The 13,953-nt window shown below is 42.6% G+C and overlaps 1 protein-coding gene across 1 annotated transcript in view; it reads left to right on the forward strand.

Moving 5' to 3' along the window:
* MORC1 (MORC family CW-type zinc finger 1) overlaps window positions 1–13,953 on the forward strand; it is a 157,536-nt gene that overhangs the window by 140,488 nt on the left and 3,095 nt on the right. The window contains exons 25-27 of the mRNA XM_087861296.1: window positions 4,982–5,069; window positions 6,640–6,693; window positions 13,134–13,328. Of these exons, the coding sequence (XP_087717422.1) occupies window positions 4,982–5,069; window positions 6,640–6,693; window positions 13,134–13,328 (337 nt within the window). The remainder of the gene's footprint in view (window positions 1–4,981; window positions 5,070–6,639; window positions 6,694–13,133; window positions 13,329–13,953) is intronic.

A 13,953-nucleotide genomic window follows, 5' to 3' on the forward strand; every position in this document is an offset into this window, starting at 1 on the left:
TGCAGATCGTGGAGGGTACCATGTGCTTTACATTGACCATCGCTCACCAGATTTGCCTTGCTTGTCACACGATAGAGTCATTAGAGCCCTTTCCCTCCACTTGGTTCACTCTGGACATGACCTCAGCCTTATCCCTTTCCACACTGCCCAAGTGGAGTCCGGCCACTTCTGTTTATTTCATGTTAATGGAATAAATTAATAAAAATAGTAGTTTTCATTATTCATTTTCATTACCAGATTATGCTCGGTTTAGTGTTTTCTGACTTATATTACTTTCTGTTTTATGCGTATTGGTTTATTTAATCCCCAAATATAGTAACATCTTTGAAAGCAGATTGGATTTTCCACACTGTGTCTAGCATATATTAGTAGGTATTCAAAGAATACTTTTTTCTTTTTTTTTAGTAGCCTCCATGCCCAGCATGGAGCCCAATGCAGGGCTCAAGCTCATGACCCTGAGATAAGACAGGAGCTGAGATCAGGAGTCAGACACTTAACCGACTGAGCCACCCCGGCACCCCTCAAAGAATACATTTAATAAAGTTGAGAGTGATTAATGTATAGTGCAGTGACTAGTGTGGCAGAATGTTGAAGTATTTTCAGATTATGGGGTATGACTGAGTTGTGGTAAGTCAGAGGTAGAGAGCTAAACTAAGATCCAGGCTGTTAAATTGTATCAGATGGTCCTAATATTGGAATAGTATTAAATCTCAAGTCACTCTCAATAGTTATACATATTTATTATACCCTTTCTGCGTGCCAGGCACTGTCCTAAGGACTTTGTATATGTTAACTCTCTTAAACCTTTCAATAGCCCTGTAAATAGACTTTTATTATCCCCATTTTATGGATGAGAAACTTGAGGTTCGTAGAGGTTGAGTCATTTGCCCAGCATTACCTAACTCTTGGGTGGTAGAGCTGGAATGTGAATCCCGGCAGTCTCATAGTCCTTGCTTTGAACTGCTAAGCCTAGAAAGCCTTGTTTCAGTTCATCGTTATGTATATAAACTTCATAATAAGGCAGACTTCATTTATTTCAACTCCATCAAAGCTCAAACATACTTTGTGTTAGCTTAAATTTTAAAAGTATCAAAAATAAGTTCTAAAAAGGAAGTCCCTCATTACAGGTGGCTCCTGGTTACTGAAGCAGGAGAAAAGCCCACAAGTAAATGCGCGAGCAATTGGAGTCTGTCAAACAACATGATCTGATTCCTGGTTTTGTGAAATGAAGCTATGCCATTTCTGTTCATGCTCATCTTTCTCTTCCCCTGGGCCGGAGAAGAGAGTTTCAGCCTACCTCAAGGAGGAGGCTTGCTCTTTTTCTCAGCCAAGACCAAGCCTATTGACTCCGTTACTTTTGAAAAACAGCAGCTGGATGAGCAGGTGCTTCCGTGTTTCCCTGCTCCCGTCTAGAGGGACTGGAACTGTGTTAATGCAAGTGAGAGATTTTCCCTAAGAAAAAACTGCTCCGTTGAGAAGGGAATAAGACTAGGGAATGAGTAAGGGAGTAAGACCGGGAGTAAGACTGGGGGAGGGGGTGCCTGCTTAAGCGTCTGCCCTAGGCTCACGATCCTGCATCAGGTTCCCCTGCTCAGTGCGCTGCTTCTCCCTCTGATACTACGCCCTCTCATGCTTTCTCTCTCTCTCACATAAATAAATAAAATCTTAAAAAAAAAAAAAAAAAAAGGACTGGGGAGTGAAAAGGAAATGACCCTTAGCTGCAGCCTTTCAAAGCTTGGCCATCACGGATGTAAACAGCGCTGACTACGGGTTGTGGCTCACCTGGTTGAACTCTTGAAAAACTTCCAGATCAGACTTGCAGATTTGGATATGGATTTTATAGGAATTCAGCCGAGATGGGCATCCTAGCCAGGACCGCCTATGATCCTGGATGCAAGTAAGAGCTCTGCAAGATCTTTGGGCTTATTTCTTTCTTAGTCTGGAGAAGAGAGACAATGTCAAACAAAGACACTGCCCTGATTTTATTCTCAAGTCTGAGGGCGGAGCTGTGAGTTGATGCTCCGAGGGAAGAAGGACTGTTCCTGAGAGATAAGAGTCCTGTTGAAAAGGCGGCACTTGATTCACGAGCCCCCCACATGCAGTGTCCATCTGACTCGGTGGCTACCGGTGAACAGACAGCACTTGATTCCTGCAGTTTGGTGCTGAGCGCCTCCTGGCTCATCTCCGGGCAGCACCTTCCCTGGACTGGAGGATGACTGTGTCCTAAGGGAAAGCTGAGGTTTCTGAGTGCAGAGAGGTTTGATACACCCTCGGGAACAGAAGAAGATGGCAGCAAGGGATACCAGGGAACAAAGGGACTCAAGACAATACACGAAGGAATTTTCTAAGAGTTCTTAACTACATTCAGACTCTGCTTCTGAGATTTCTGGTGTCTTACAGTTACCTAACAGCATCTAACAGTTTTCTGAATTAATCTTTCAGGGAAAGGAAGAGTTCTGTGTGTTTGTGCTTGGAGACCGCAGGAACTGTATAATTTGTCCTCTGTCTTGTCGGTCTTATGGGACAGAATCCCTGAGGGAAAAGCTAATTAGCAGCAGCTCTAGGGAGGAGAGAGTCAAAGGCAGAAAGCAGAGACCCTGGTGGGAGAGAGACAAAGGAGAGTGCAGGGCACCTGCTAGGGCCTGTGGTGGGGGTGGGGGATAGGGGGGTGGGTCCTTAATCATCAGGAAATTAGAGAGGCTCAAAGTAAGAATGACTCCTCAGCCAAAGAGTTTCCATAAAGATTACATGAAGTTACATGTATCAAGCATATAGTAGCACTTAGCACATTTCTAGCACTTCATAAGGAGTGGTTGAATGTGACCAGGGGGTTCACTATTGCCAGAAAATACTTGTCCCCAGTATGTAGAGCAGTGGCCTGGAAAGATGCTTTATGTGCCCCCACCTTCCTGCCCCATAGCTGGCTAACTCCTCCTTTTCCTCTTCCAGGGCTCCCCATGATGGTGAGGGCCCCTCATCTCCGTGCCTACATTCCCATTTTCATCCAAGATTTATCACACTGTCCTGGAAAGAGCTTGCCTCCCTGTCTGCATTCCCCACGAGGCTGAATTCTGTAAAATAAGAATGTGTGGGCTCCTAGCATGGGGGCAGATGCCAGGCCTTGGCAGGGGCCACTGGGTAAAAGCTCTGTGGTAGTGGGGTTCAGGGAAAATCTGGGGGACTATTGAGCTTGAGTGTATTGAGAAAATATAACATGGCAAAAGCTGTAAAACTTTATTATATAAAGTTGTGTTTTATTTTAAAATGGTATCTTTGGAAATACTTGTATGTGTGGGAAATTATTTAGATGATAGACGATGTTTGGTGTAAATTCTGATGCAGAGCTTTCAGAGGATGAGAATAATTCGGAACTAAACCAGAACTTTTTTTCTCCTCAGCCTGCCCCTTCACCCTCTCCCAGGCCCAACCCAGTGCTACCACCACCTAAAATTTGCTTCTCTGGGAGCACCTCCTCAGAAGGTTGCTGATTTGCTCTAAATCTAAACCCAAAAGCATTTATACTGACCATGACAAGGACTGTTGCTCAGGAGAGGCTCAAACTGTGTGTTGGGGGAAGGGAGGCTAGATTAAGAGAGAGACAGAGAGGGCTAGTTTGTGTAAAAGACCTCCCCCCTCCGGCCCCACCAAACCAGCCCTCGCGGTGACCACAGGTCCCCTTTCCTCAGGACTCGTCCACTTGTAGCTTTTTCTCTGTCCCCCATCTGATTTCTGCTCATCTCAAATACCCAGAACCCACTCACCTTCTTACTAGCTGGGCAAATAATTCTGCGTTCGTGTGTGTGTGTGTGTGTGTGTGTGTGTGTGTGTGTGTGTGAGAGAGTGATATCTGATGTGCAGTGCTGAGGATTTTTAACGTTTGGATTGAATTTCCTTAAAACTATAAATGAATATTAAAACATAATATTTAAAAAAAACTAGGAATGTAAATTATGTAAGAAACAGCTATTTTATCTTTTGTGTGCCGTATTACTTTACAGTTGAAAAGTTTTGTAAATCCCTTGGCTAATATACATGAGGTTCTTAGAACCCTTCAACACAAAAACACTCTATACACTTTTAAGGTAGAGTAGCTATAAATTTCTAGATTTCATATTCTCCCAGGAATGAAATATGTATCGTCTGGGTGACTAATCCTAGAAAAGCTGTCACACTACAGGGGTGAGGCGCTCCTGCCTCTTGGCAAAATGAAGCACCTGTCAGAACAATGGCCAATCACTGTTTGGGAAGAGCAGGGTCCATATATGATTTCTAAGAGCAGCCGCAGAGCCTCCCCGGATGAAAGGAATTACTCTGGAGAATTAAGGTCTCTGGGTTTGTGCGGAGACAATGGCTCTCCTCCGGGAATTTTGCAAGGCTAAGTTTTCTGCAAGGAGAACGCTCAAGTAGGGTGCAGCACTTTCCTGGGCTGCTCGATTATTGATGGGTGTTGGGAGCCTGCTTTCTGCCTGCCTGCCTTCCCTCCTTCCTTCCTTCCTTTCTCTCACTCTCTTTCTCTCTCTCACTTACTCTTCCTTCCCTTCCCCTTCCTCTCTCTTCCCTTCCTCTTCCCTCCCTCCCTTCCTTCTCTCTTTTTCCCTTTCTTTTTTAAATAAACTTTTAATTTTAAGATAAGTGTAGGTTCACAAGATGTTATAAGAAATCATATAGAGAGATCCCCTGTACCCTTTACCTCCTTTTTCCCTGTGGTGACACTATCGCAGGCTGTTGGCAGTGACACAGTCCAGGTACAGAACAGCAGTATCACGGTGAGGAGTCCTCCTATTGCCTTTTTATAGCCACGCCCACTTCCCCTCCCCCAGTCTATGCTTTTGGGGAAGAGTTTGGTGGCCGAGGTAAAAACAGTTTGGTGGGCGTGAATGTGCGTCTTTGCCAGGATGTGTAGCCCCCAGCAGTTCCGACAGGTGAGTGCTGCGTCCCCGTTCCCAGTATATCACCGTCTCTGCTGTGCTCATATTCCTAGGGAGATTCTTCTGTACTTTTTTCCTGAGTATCAGCTACCGTCCGAATTTGGCTACACATCTGTGGAGGAACTTGCAGTAAGTTTTGAGGTAAGCCGGCTTGATTAGAACTTTGAGGGAATGACAGGAGAGCCCGAACTTAATGGAAGACACACTGTAAAGTGTTACCGGGAAGAGGACCTAGGATGGTTTAAGTGAATGCAGATGGGGATCTTTAAACCAAATGGTTGACTCAGAATGAAAACTGCATTTAAAACCAGTATGGCCAAGGTTCAGATAAACTTTGGGAAGATCTTACAGACTGAGAACAGAAAGTCGTAGAGATGAAGAGAAACAGGACGTGGTCCCTGACTTCCCTTCATGACACCAAAACTAGAGTTTCTATTGCTTGGGTACATTTTCTCAGCTACCCTTTATGAGGGGCTGAGGTGAGGAATGGGTGGGTCAGCCATGTCAGGTGCCCAGAGCACTAGTCTTATTAAAATCACTAACACATCACAGGGACGGATGAAGAAAATTCAGTTTATCAAATGTCCTTTCAGGGACAGTACCATATATGATTAGAAGGAAAACTTTGTTCAGCTACCTGGGCTCACAGTGGGTTGTCCCCAGGCCGCTAAGTCACTGCAGGCTGTGGTGAAGCTCAGTGAGCTATGCGGGCCTGAGGCTGCCAGAAGCTGCTCCCTGGAGCCCTGAAGAACCCCGGGGTACAGGAGGGTGGGAGGGTGCTTTCTCTGCCTACATGCTCACGACTGCTTGTGGGAATGATGGATGTACATGGAAAGGCTAGTCGTGAAAAGAGCACCAAGTAAATAATCTGACAGAGGTGCCTTATGCCTTAATCTGATCCTGGGAAGAAATCCTTAATTTTCTAATGTGTAATTATTGTTTTTGCTCCCTCACCTTCTACCCTCACCGCACCCCCCGGCCCCCAACCAGGGTTCCAACTCTGTTACTTCACTGGGACTGTCTTGTGAGGGCACCACTGACCACTAAGGCTGACAAATGCAGTGGTCACTTCTTATCTTACCTGACCTCAGAGAGACCAACTCAGTTGACCACTTTTTCCTTCCTGAACCACTTTCTTTGTATCGCTTCCCTGACAATACACTTCCCATTTTCTTGCTTTTCTTCCTCCTGTCTTTCCTGCTGGTAACTCAATTCCTTCCCTGTTCGGTTTCCAAATGTTGGCACGTCTGAAGGCCCATTCCTGGGCCATTTTCTTCTCTCTGTTTCTAGGTGACCTCTGTGAGTCTGTGACTTTAAATACTCTCCCATTTGCCAGTGACTCCCCAGTCTGTTTCTGTGGTGTTCCCATTCCAGCGATCCAGGCTCCAACTACCTTCTTGACATCCTCTTGAATAATCTTTGTCATTTCCTTTTCCTTCACCTTTTTTTCTTTCTGCCATTGTTGAACCATGTTGTTTATGAATTATGTAAATCGCCTTAATCTTTTTTTGGAATAAGGTGAGGTATACTTTAGTTAATTTAATTAGACCCAGGTCTTAAAAACGACCCACAGTACCAGTGTTGGCCTGTTCTAGGCTTTGATGGTTTTGTTTTGTTTTTTTATACTAGATCCTTGCATGTTACAGCTCTGTTGTAGACAGCTCATTCTCTAAAAGTTAATATCCTGTTCTATTATCATTTACAAAAACAGCTGGAGCAATGCCCAGAGCAGAGAAACAAAAAGCTGAGAATGGTCCTCAACCAGGTAAGCTTTTTTTTCCTTTTTTTTATAAATGTAGTCATTTATATTCTAAATGATCCCATACACCAAAGGAGAAATAATAGACATTTCCAAATGTTAGCTTTGGAAGGAAATCAAATTTGCATTCTCTTATCAAGACTAAGATTAATGCGTAGCATATCAGATGTCACAAAGCAACATCTTTTTGAATTTTAAAATGCAAATGTTTCCACAGCAGAAAGCTTACGAAACACTGGGAGTCAGACTATATTTTGAAGAGAATACATGATGTTCAGTATCTTTAAGAAAGAGATTAAGTCCTTGAGACACTGGACTAAACCAGAAATCATTTGCAGATTAAAGTTTTTAATTATTTTGGACAATTTGATATCTCTGGGGGTTTTTTTGGTTAGTTTTTTGTTTTTTTAGTATCCTGTCAACAGTTTTTTAAGTTTATGATTTTTCCATTGTCAAAGTAGTTATAAAAACAATGAATACTACTGAAAGTACTTATGCTTACAGCCGTATTCTGAAACACTGTCTTACTAACATGCAAACCTATCAAGACTAGGCGGTGCATGGCGACCCCTGGACTCATGAGAAGCAGAAATAGAAGCAAAAGCACTGCTTCATCTCTTTTGTAGGGAATGGAATAGATTCGGATATTCTTGTTTCATAAGTGAAATAGAATTACGAAGTAAGTTCCCAAAGACATATGATACCAGGCAAACTTGAAATGAAAATGAGAACCTAAACCAGACTCCTTCCTAGAAAGGCTGCATCACAAAGTATTTGAAGTGTAGGATGTGCCTAAATTTCACATCCTTGTTGATATATTTGCCTCTGATGTTTCTGAGTGAAGTGCCTACTGGACTGTGATAAACAGCTGGACATGGAGGTTTCCCATCATTGTTCAGCTGAAGAGCAAGTTTATTCCCTGAATAATGTCTGTTGAAAAGGATTCACTGAACATTTTCAGCCTGAAGACGTGCTTTGTCCACATTTCCTAACTAGATTACAGGACAAAGTTTTAATTCAATATATTTTTGATCCTATTTCTAGCACTATATTATTTTCGTCCATGAATGTCAAGCAGGGGTTGATCAAGAGCCAGGAGATGTAGGCACTAAACTAGGCCTTTTGTATCAGCCAGTAGCTCACTTAACCCTCACAACACTGGCAGGTAGAGGCCACTATCTTTATGTTTGTAATGAGGAACTAGAGAGTCAGCAAGTAATAGTCCAGCGTCATGATGCAAGTAAGTAACAGATTCAGGCTTGGAACCCAGATGTGTCCCACTCCAAGCTCATTCTCTGCATCACTGTCCTCCATCTTCTTATCCAGACTGTCCTCCTTTATCACGTGACAGAGTCTCCATGTGTTACTTGCAGTATGTATACCACAGCTTCTCAGCCTTTTGGTGTAAAAGAATTATTGTTTACTTACTAGAGGCCTTGACATTGCATGATGAGACTCATATGGGGGCTACTGACAGTGGAATGGTGGGGGGGGGGCGTGTGGCAGGCAGGTTGTTTGGTATCTCACCAGGAATTGTCCCAACTGGAAGTGTGTGGCAGCCAGCTCCAAGAGTTACCAGTAAGGCTCCTGGATCTTCCCACAGATCTTCATTTACTGGTTAGGAAACTCTGACTTAAATACTTAACACTATGAAACTTAGAAATTTGCTAAGAATTAGGATGTCACACATCTTAGTTTATCCAGGCTTATGTGTGTCCTTCACGTCTGTTTCTAAATGACATTTTTCTGGTATCGATATGATCAGTAACGGAGCCAGGTTGTTGTTGGGTTTTGGAGACCAGACTGAATAAGGTAAGTATTTACACAAGGTGAACAGTGTTAGCAGAAATGATAAGTAGAATCCTCTTAATGTTTAGGGCAAGTGAGATTCAAAGAATCAAAGCAAGATAAACAGTCAGGAGACCATGACTTCCTGTTGAAACAGAGATGTTGCAAGCAAAATACAAAACAATTGTGATCATGACTTCCCCAACATGATACTGCTTGGTCATGAGGACTTTATTATTGATTGGTAGTTTTAAGTGGATGGTTATAAAAACTATTAAAATCATTCTTTGAAATCCATGTAGAGGACAGATCTATGCTAACTTGATTTATTCTGCATACTTTTAATAAAGACGGCTACATGAAAGCACAGAGGACCCTTGATAAGTCACAGATGTCTTTGGTCACCTTGCCTTGGTTTCCATAACTATTAGTAGTAGTAGCTGATTTATGATCACGTAGGTGGTCCTATACGACTTGGCCTGAACCACCATCTTTTATTCTTTCCTCTCACAAACCATCTGCTCCATCTGAGATGGAATTACTCCAGCCTACTAGACTGGCCTGCCTCTGAGCCTTTCCCCATGCTGTCCCCCAGAACACTCTTGTCTACTCTCCTAGTCTGCAGGTGGCCTCCTGAAATCGTGCCCACCTGATGTTGGGTCTGGTCAATGCCACCTTCCACTTCATGCCTTCCTCAATCTAACCATGTGAGCTTAATCTTGACTTTCTATGTTCTAAGAGAACCTCAGAACTTTTTTAGTGTTAATTAAATTTTCTGCCTTGTATTGTAGTTGTTTCTTGTATTTTATTTTCTCCTTAACTAGATTATAGGATCCTTGAAATTAGCAATTCTCTCTTATAAAACTCTGTATCCTGCTAGCATTCAGTCGGTACCTTGAATGCATCTCGACCCTACCATTTGTACATTGAATCAAGGTTTATTGTTTCTGCTATACTGCCAGCCCACATAAACATCACATGTCACATACCTATAAGTAGAGTACGAAATCTAAGGATCTTGTAGGCCAGCCTTCCTTGGTGCTAACTTGTTAGGATTCTGGAGCTCCAGAGCTGCTAGAACTCTGACTTTTTACATTCAAGGCAGAAAATTAAAATCTCGGTTGAATATCCTTTCTTTCAAATCCTAATTCCGTTCTGAATTAATGGAGTTTGGAAAGAATTCCATTTTTGATCTGCCTCAAATACTTCTACAAGAGTAGGTTTAACCAGCAGAACTAAGCCTCTCATCTTGTTACAATTCTCTACTCCTCTTAATTAAAACGTTAATACAACCAGAAGTCCTTTTACATCGAGCTTTGAAAGTTCTCAGAATTGCTCCCTTTTATAGAGACTCCCTGAAAATGTTAGCCTGAGAAAGGCAGAAGAATAAATCAGGAAACTGGCTGGTAGTGTTTGAAGGAAGTATAGTTGGCTTGGTTACAAAACCGTGAACTTGGAGAGACTAAGTATGACCTTGAATGTAGCGTGCTATAGAACATTCCTAATGTCATACTGTATGAACAGTGTTGTCTTCTGAACTTTTTATGTGAAGTAATTCTAAGTACACAGGAAATCACAAAATGGTAGAGAGGTCTCAGGTACCTTTCCATTTTTCCCAGTGCCTATGTCTTATGTAATTATATGATTATAGTAGAATATCAAAACCACAATAATGGAAGTTGGTGAAATATGTGTCTCATTTTATCCATATGTGTGGATTTGCGTAACCACCACCAAAACCAGGATCCAGAGCTCCCATTACCACAGACACCTCCCGGTTCTCTCCTTTATAGCCACACCGCACACACACAGGCACCCCAACTCTAGGCAACTGCTAATCTATTCTCCATCTCTATCATTTTGTCATTTTAGTCATGCTAATAGAAATGGAGTCATATAGTATGTGTCACTTTCTGATTGGCTGTATTCATTTAGCCTAACGCCCTTCACATCCATTCAAATGTTATCAGTAGTATCAAATGTTATCAATATTGCTGATAAGCAGTAATGTTGTTTTTCTGACTAATGTTGTTTTTCAGATTTCTTTTTAATTTTACTTGTTTTGTTTGTTTTCTTACTACTGTTGCTTTTATCAAAAAGTGTTTCCTGGCTCTTGTTCAGATGGCAAAAGCTGTGAAATTCTAGAGCTCTGAATACTAAGAACTCTGTATGACTGGTGACGTCGGAGCTATCTATGACCCTGTTCTCCTTTTTCTGGCTGAGTTGAATTATTTACCCAACTCCACCTTCTGACCATGGGGGATGGCACTGCCTGGCGTTGACTAAAGCCTCCATAAGGAGTCATCAACGTCTTGTGGGTTGAATTGAGGATGTTCGAAAGTGGGTTTCCCTCCAAGATCTCAGAACATAGTCTGGATTTCAGGGCAGGATCGGCCTGTGTGCTTAAAATCCCCTTCCTGTGAATGCTGCACATCTGCTCTCCTAACTCCCCACCATTTCATGCCAATGGTGCAGCAGGCATGGGAAATACAGGGGTGAACAAAACTGTTTTTTGTTTTTTTTTTTTACATTGAGGTCACATTCTAGAGGAAAGACAGATAACAGAGCATAATGTAACATCACGTAATGGTAGATACTGAACACGTAAATAAACATAACATAATTGTGCAGGGCCAGGGGGTAGACCGTGATGATGCGTAGGGAAGGGACAGCCTATTTCAGATATGGTGACAAGGGGATACCTGAGCCATGTTTCAGCACAGACCTGAGACAAGCAGTGAGCCTCGTGGAGGTGGGGCTTGAAGTCACTGAACGGAGGAAGCAGCAAGAGCAAAGGGCCTGAGGCAGGAATGAGCTTGGTGTTTTCCTGGAAGAATGAGGCGGGAGACTAGGAAATAAGGTAAGAACAGGCAGAGGCAGGCCAAGGAGTTCAGCATCGCGTTAATTTTTGGTGCCCCCACTCAAGTGTCCAGGCAGTCTGAGACTCTAAAAATCCAAGATTTCTTTACATGGCAATCCACAAATCTCACAATTAAGTCTCACCTTTAATGGAATACATTGTGTGTGTGTGTATGTGTGTGTGTGAACACACACAAATAGGTGAGTGTTTGCCACTGTGGAGTGGTATTTGGGTCCCTGCTCCCAAATACTCCTCTTTATTAATAGTACATGAAAAGCATAAATAGGGGCACCTGGATGGCTCAGTCGGTCAAGCAGCTGCCCTCAGCTAGGTCATGACCTCAGGGTCCTGGGATAGAGTCCCGCAGGGGCCAGGCTCAGCAGGGAGTCTGCTTCTCCCTCTCGCTCTGCTCCTCCCCTTGCTTATGCGCGCGCATGCTCTCTCTCTCTCTCAAGTAAATAAATAAATAAAAATCTTGTTTAAAAAAAAGAAAAGCATAAATAATTGGAGGGTAAGTTACTGATATTAATCCATGTCAAATGCTTTAAGTACCTTAATGATCTTTAACGGGGAATCCATACCTTCCTCTCAACTCGAATGCAATCTGTGCCTTACTTGGGGCACCATGCACCTTCTCCCATAAGACACAATATTTGCATACTTGTGTTATCTCATTCTATAGACTGGCAGTCTCTTGAGGCCAAAGACTGGATCTTACATATCTTCATATCACCTATACCAAAATTCAGTGCCTTGAATTTAGGAGGTGGTTAGTGAATGTTAAACAGAATTCAGTATATTGAGGGGTTTTTGTTTGTTTGTTTAAAGGATTCTATAGAAAGAGGAGAAATAGGTGCTTAAAGGGGCTGATGTGGACATTGTCTGGGAGGGGCCTGCAGGTATTAGTGAGTGTGGTGGAGGACGTGGCGGGGGAAGGGGAGACCCAGAAGACAAACGAAACCACCTTATAGTTTTCTTCTCAGCCCAGTCGTATCAGAACACAGAAACCACCTTATTGCAGAAATTTTCAAATGTGTATCAAAACAGGATTTGCTCTGTATTTCTTTTCTTAGAATATCCCCCGCCCTCTCCAAATGTTGACACAATCAGTTCTTGTCATTTTGAAATTGGAGCATTTGGCCTCTCCATTTCCTTCTCTACTCTGTGAGCGCCTCAGCCACAACATGAACCTTTGGGTAACAACCAAGACTCTTGAATTAACCCGGGTCATGTGTGTACGTTAACGACCATACTCTTTGTGGCAGGACAAGGAACGTGAAGAGTGTGACAGAAAAGGAATTCCTCTGACTGTAGCTTCTGTGCTACAGACATGAGTTCTAAATAACACACCATCATCTGCCAGCAGAGCCTTGCGTGGCCGGCCATTCTGTCGTTGCCTCTGAGTTCCGGTGCTGTGGAGAGGGTTCACGGGCACTACCAGCTGCCCACTTTGTGCCTTGCATACTCTGGTATCACTGGTGGGCAGACAGATTCGACCATGACTGGATGCTTTTTCCATTTCAAAGCAAGCGTCTCCAAGCTCCCCTTGGTGTGCCTCTCCCATCCTCATAGTTACTGGAGTATTGGACGTTTTTCCTTGTCTCTCTTTGTCTTCCATCAGATGGCAAGTTCCTTAAGGGTGTCACCGTGTCTCAAATTTCGACCACCTATAGTACACAGGGGTAGAGGTGACGCTTGGTACATCTGTGTAGAATTGGAATATGAAATCTCTTTCTGATATTGGGGGGAAAGTAATACTTAAAAAATACACTAAAACTGTTTTTAAAAACATTCCCAGATCCAGAATGTTTACATGGCCCAATATGAAAGAGAACTAAAGAGAAAAATGCAGTCCATTATCTATGATGCAAATCGAAGAGGAGTGGTTAACGAAATATCTCTGGGACAATGTGAGAAAAAAAGAAAAATGACTGAAGATAAACTGAATAATCTTCGGGTAAAACTGAGAGTACTATTGCAGAAACTCCAGCTGGTAAGTAACAAAATTTGGAGTAGTAGGAATATACTCTGTGGAAAGAGCACTGAGCTAGCTTCCTCTCCTGCCATCGTCATCCCCTTACGGGCTTCGGACAGGTCACTTAACCCAGCACTTACTCTCCCTATAAGGATATTGAAATCGTAAGCATATATGAGAATATTTTTAAAAGGTCTGTTATTTTTCTCTCTTACAAAATATCAGAACCTTTGCTTGTGCTGTTGGTACAGTTTGAGCAACCCTGTCTGCTCAATAGTGTATTGCCAGTAGGAAGTTTTTTCTAATTTTATCAGACAACAAAATATTTTAATTTTTATCTCCATACATAATTAAAAATGGACTCTTCTAATCTTTGAGAAGAGGTTAGTGAGGTCAGGAAACATCGTGTAAGTGTGCTGTTCCTCTTGTTTGGATAGACGAACGCATCAAGAACAGGGCTCCTGTGATGGATTGAGCTAACGAGGAGAGGTCCATCTTCTTTCTACAGCACATAGAAATGCTGGATAGAATACATAAAATATTAAAATATGTATAGCCATAGTCGAAGAGCCTTTCCATAGATGCTAAAATAAATTGAGAAATCCAACAGCGAGCCTAGGAAGCATGTGGCATTTTGTTCTCA

Source organism: Ursus americanus, chromosome 4 (assembly GCF_024610735.1).
Source record: "Ursus americanus isolate L20-20 chromosome 4, mUrsAme1.1.p, whole genome shotgun sequence".
In the NCBI taxonomy this organism is placed as follows: domain Eukaryota; kingdom Metazoa; phylum Chordata; class Mammalia; order Carnivora; family Ursidae; genus Ursus; species Ursus americanus.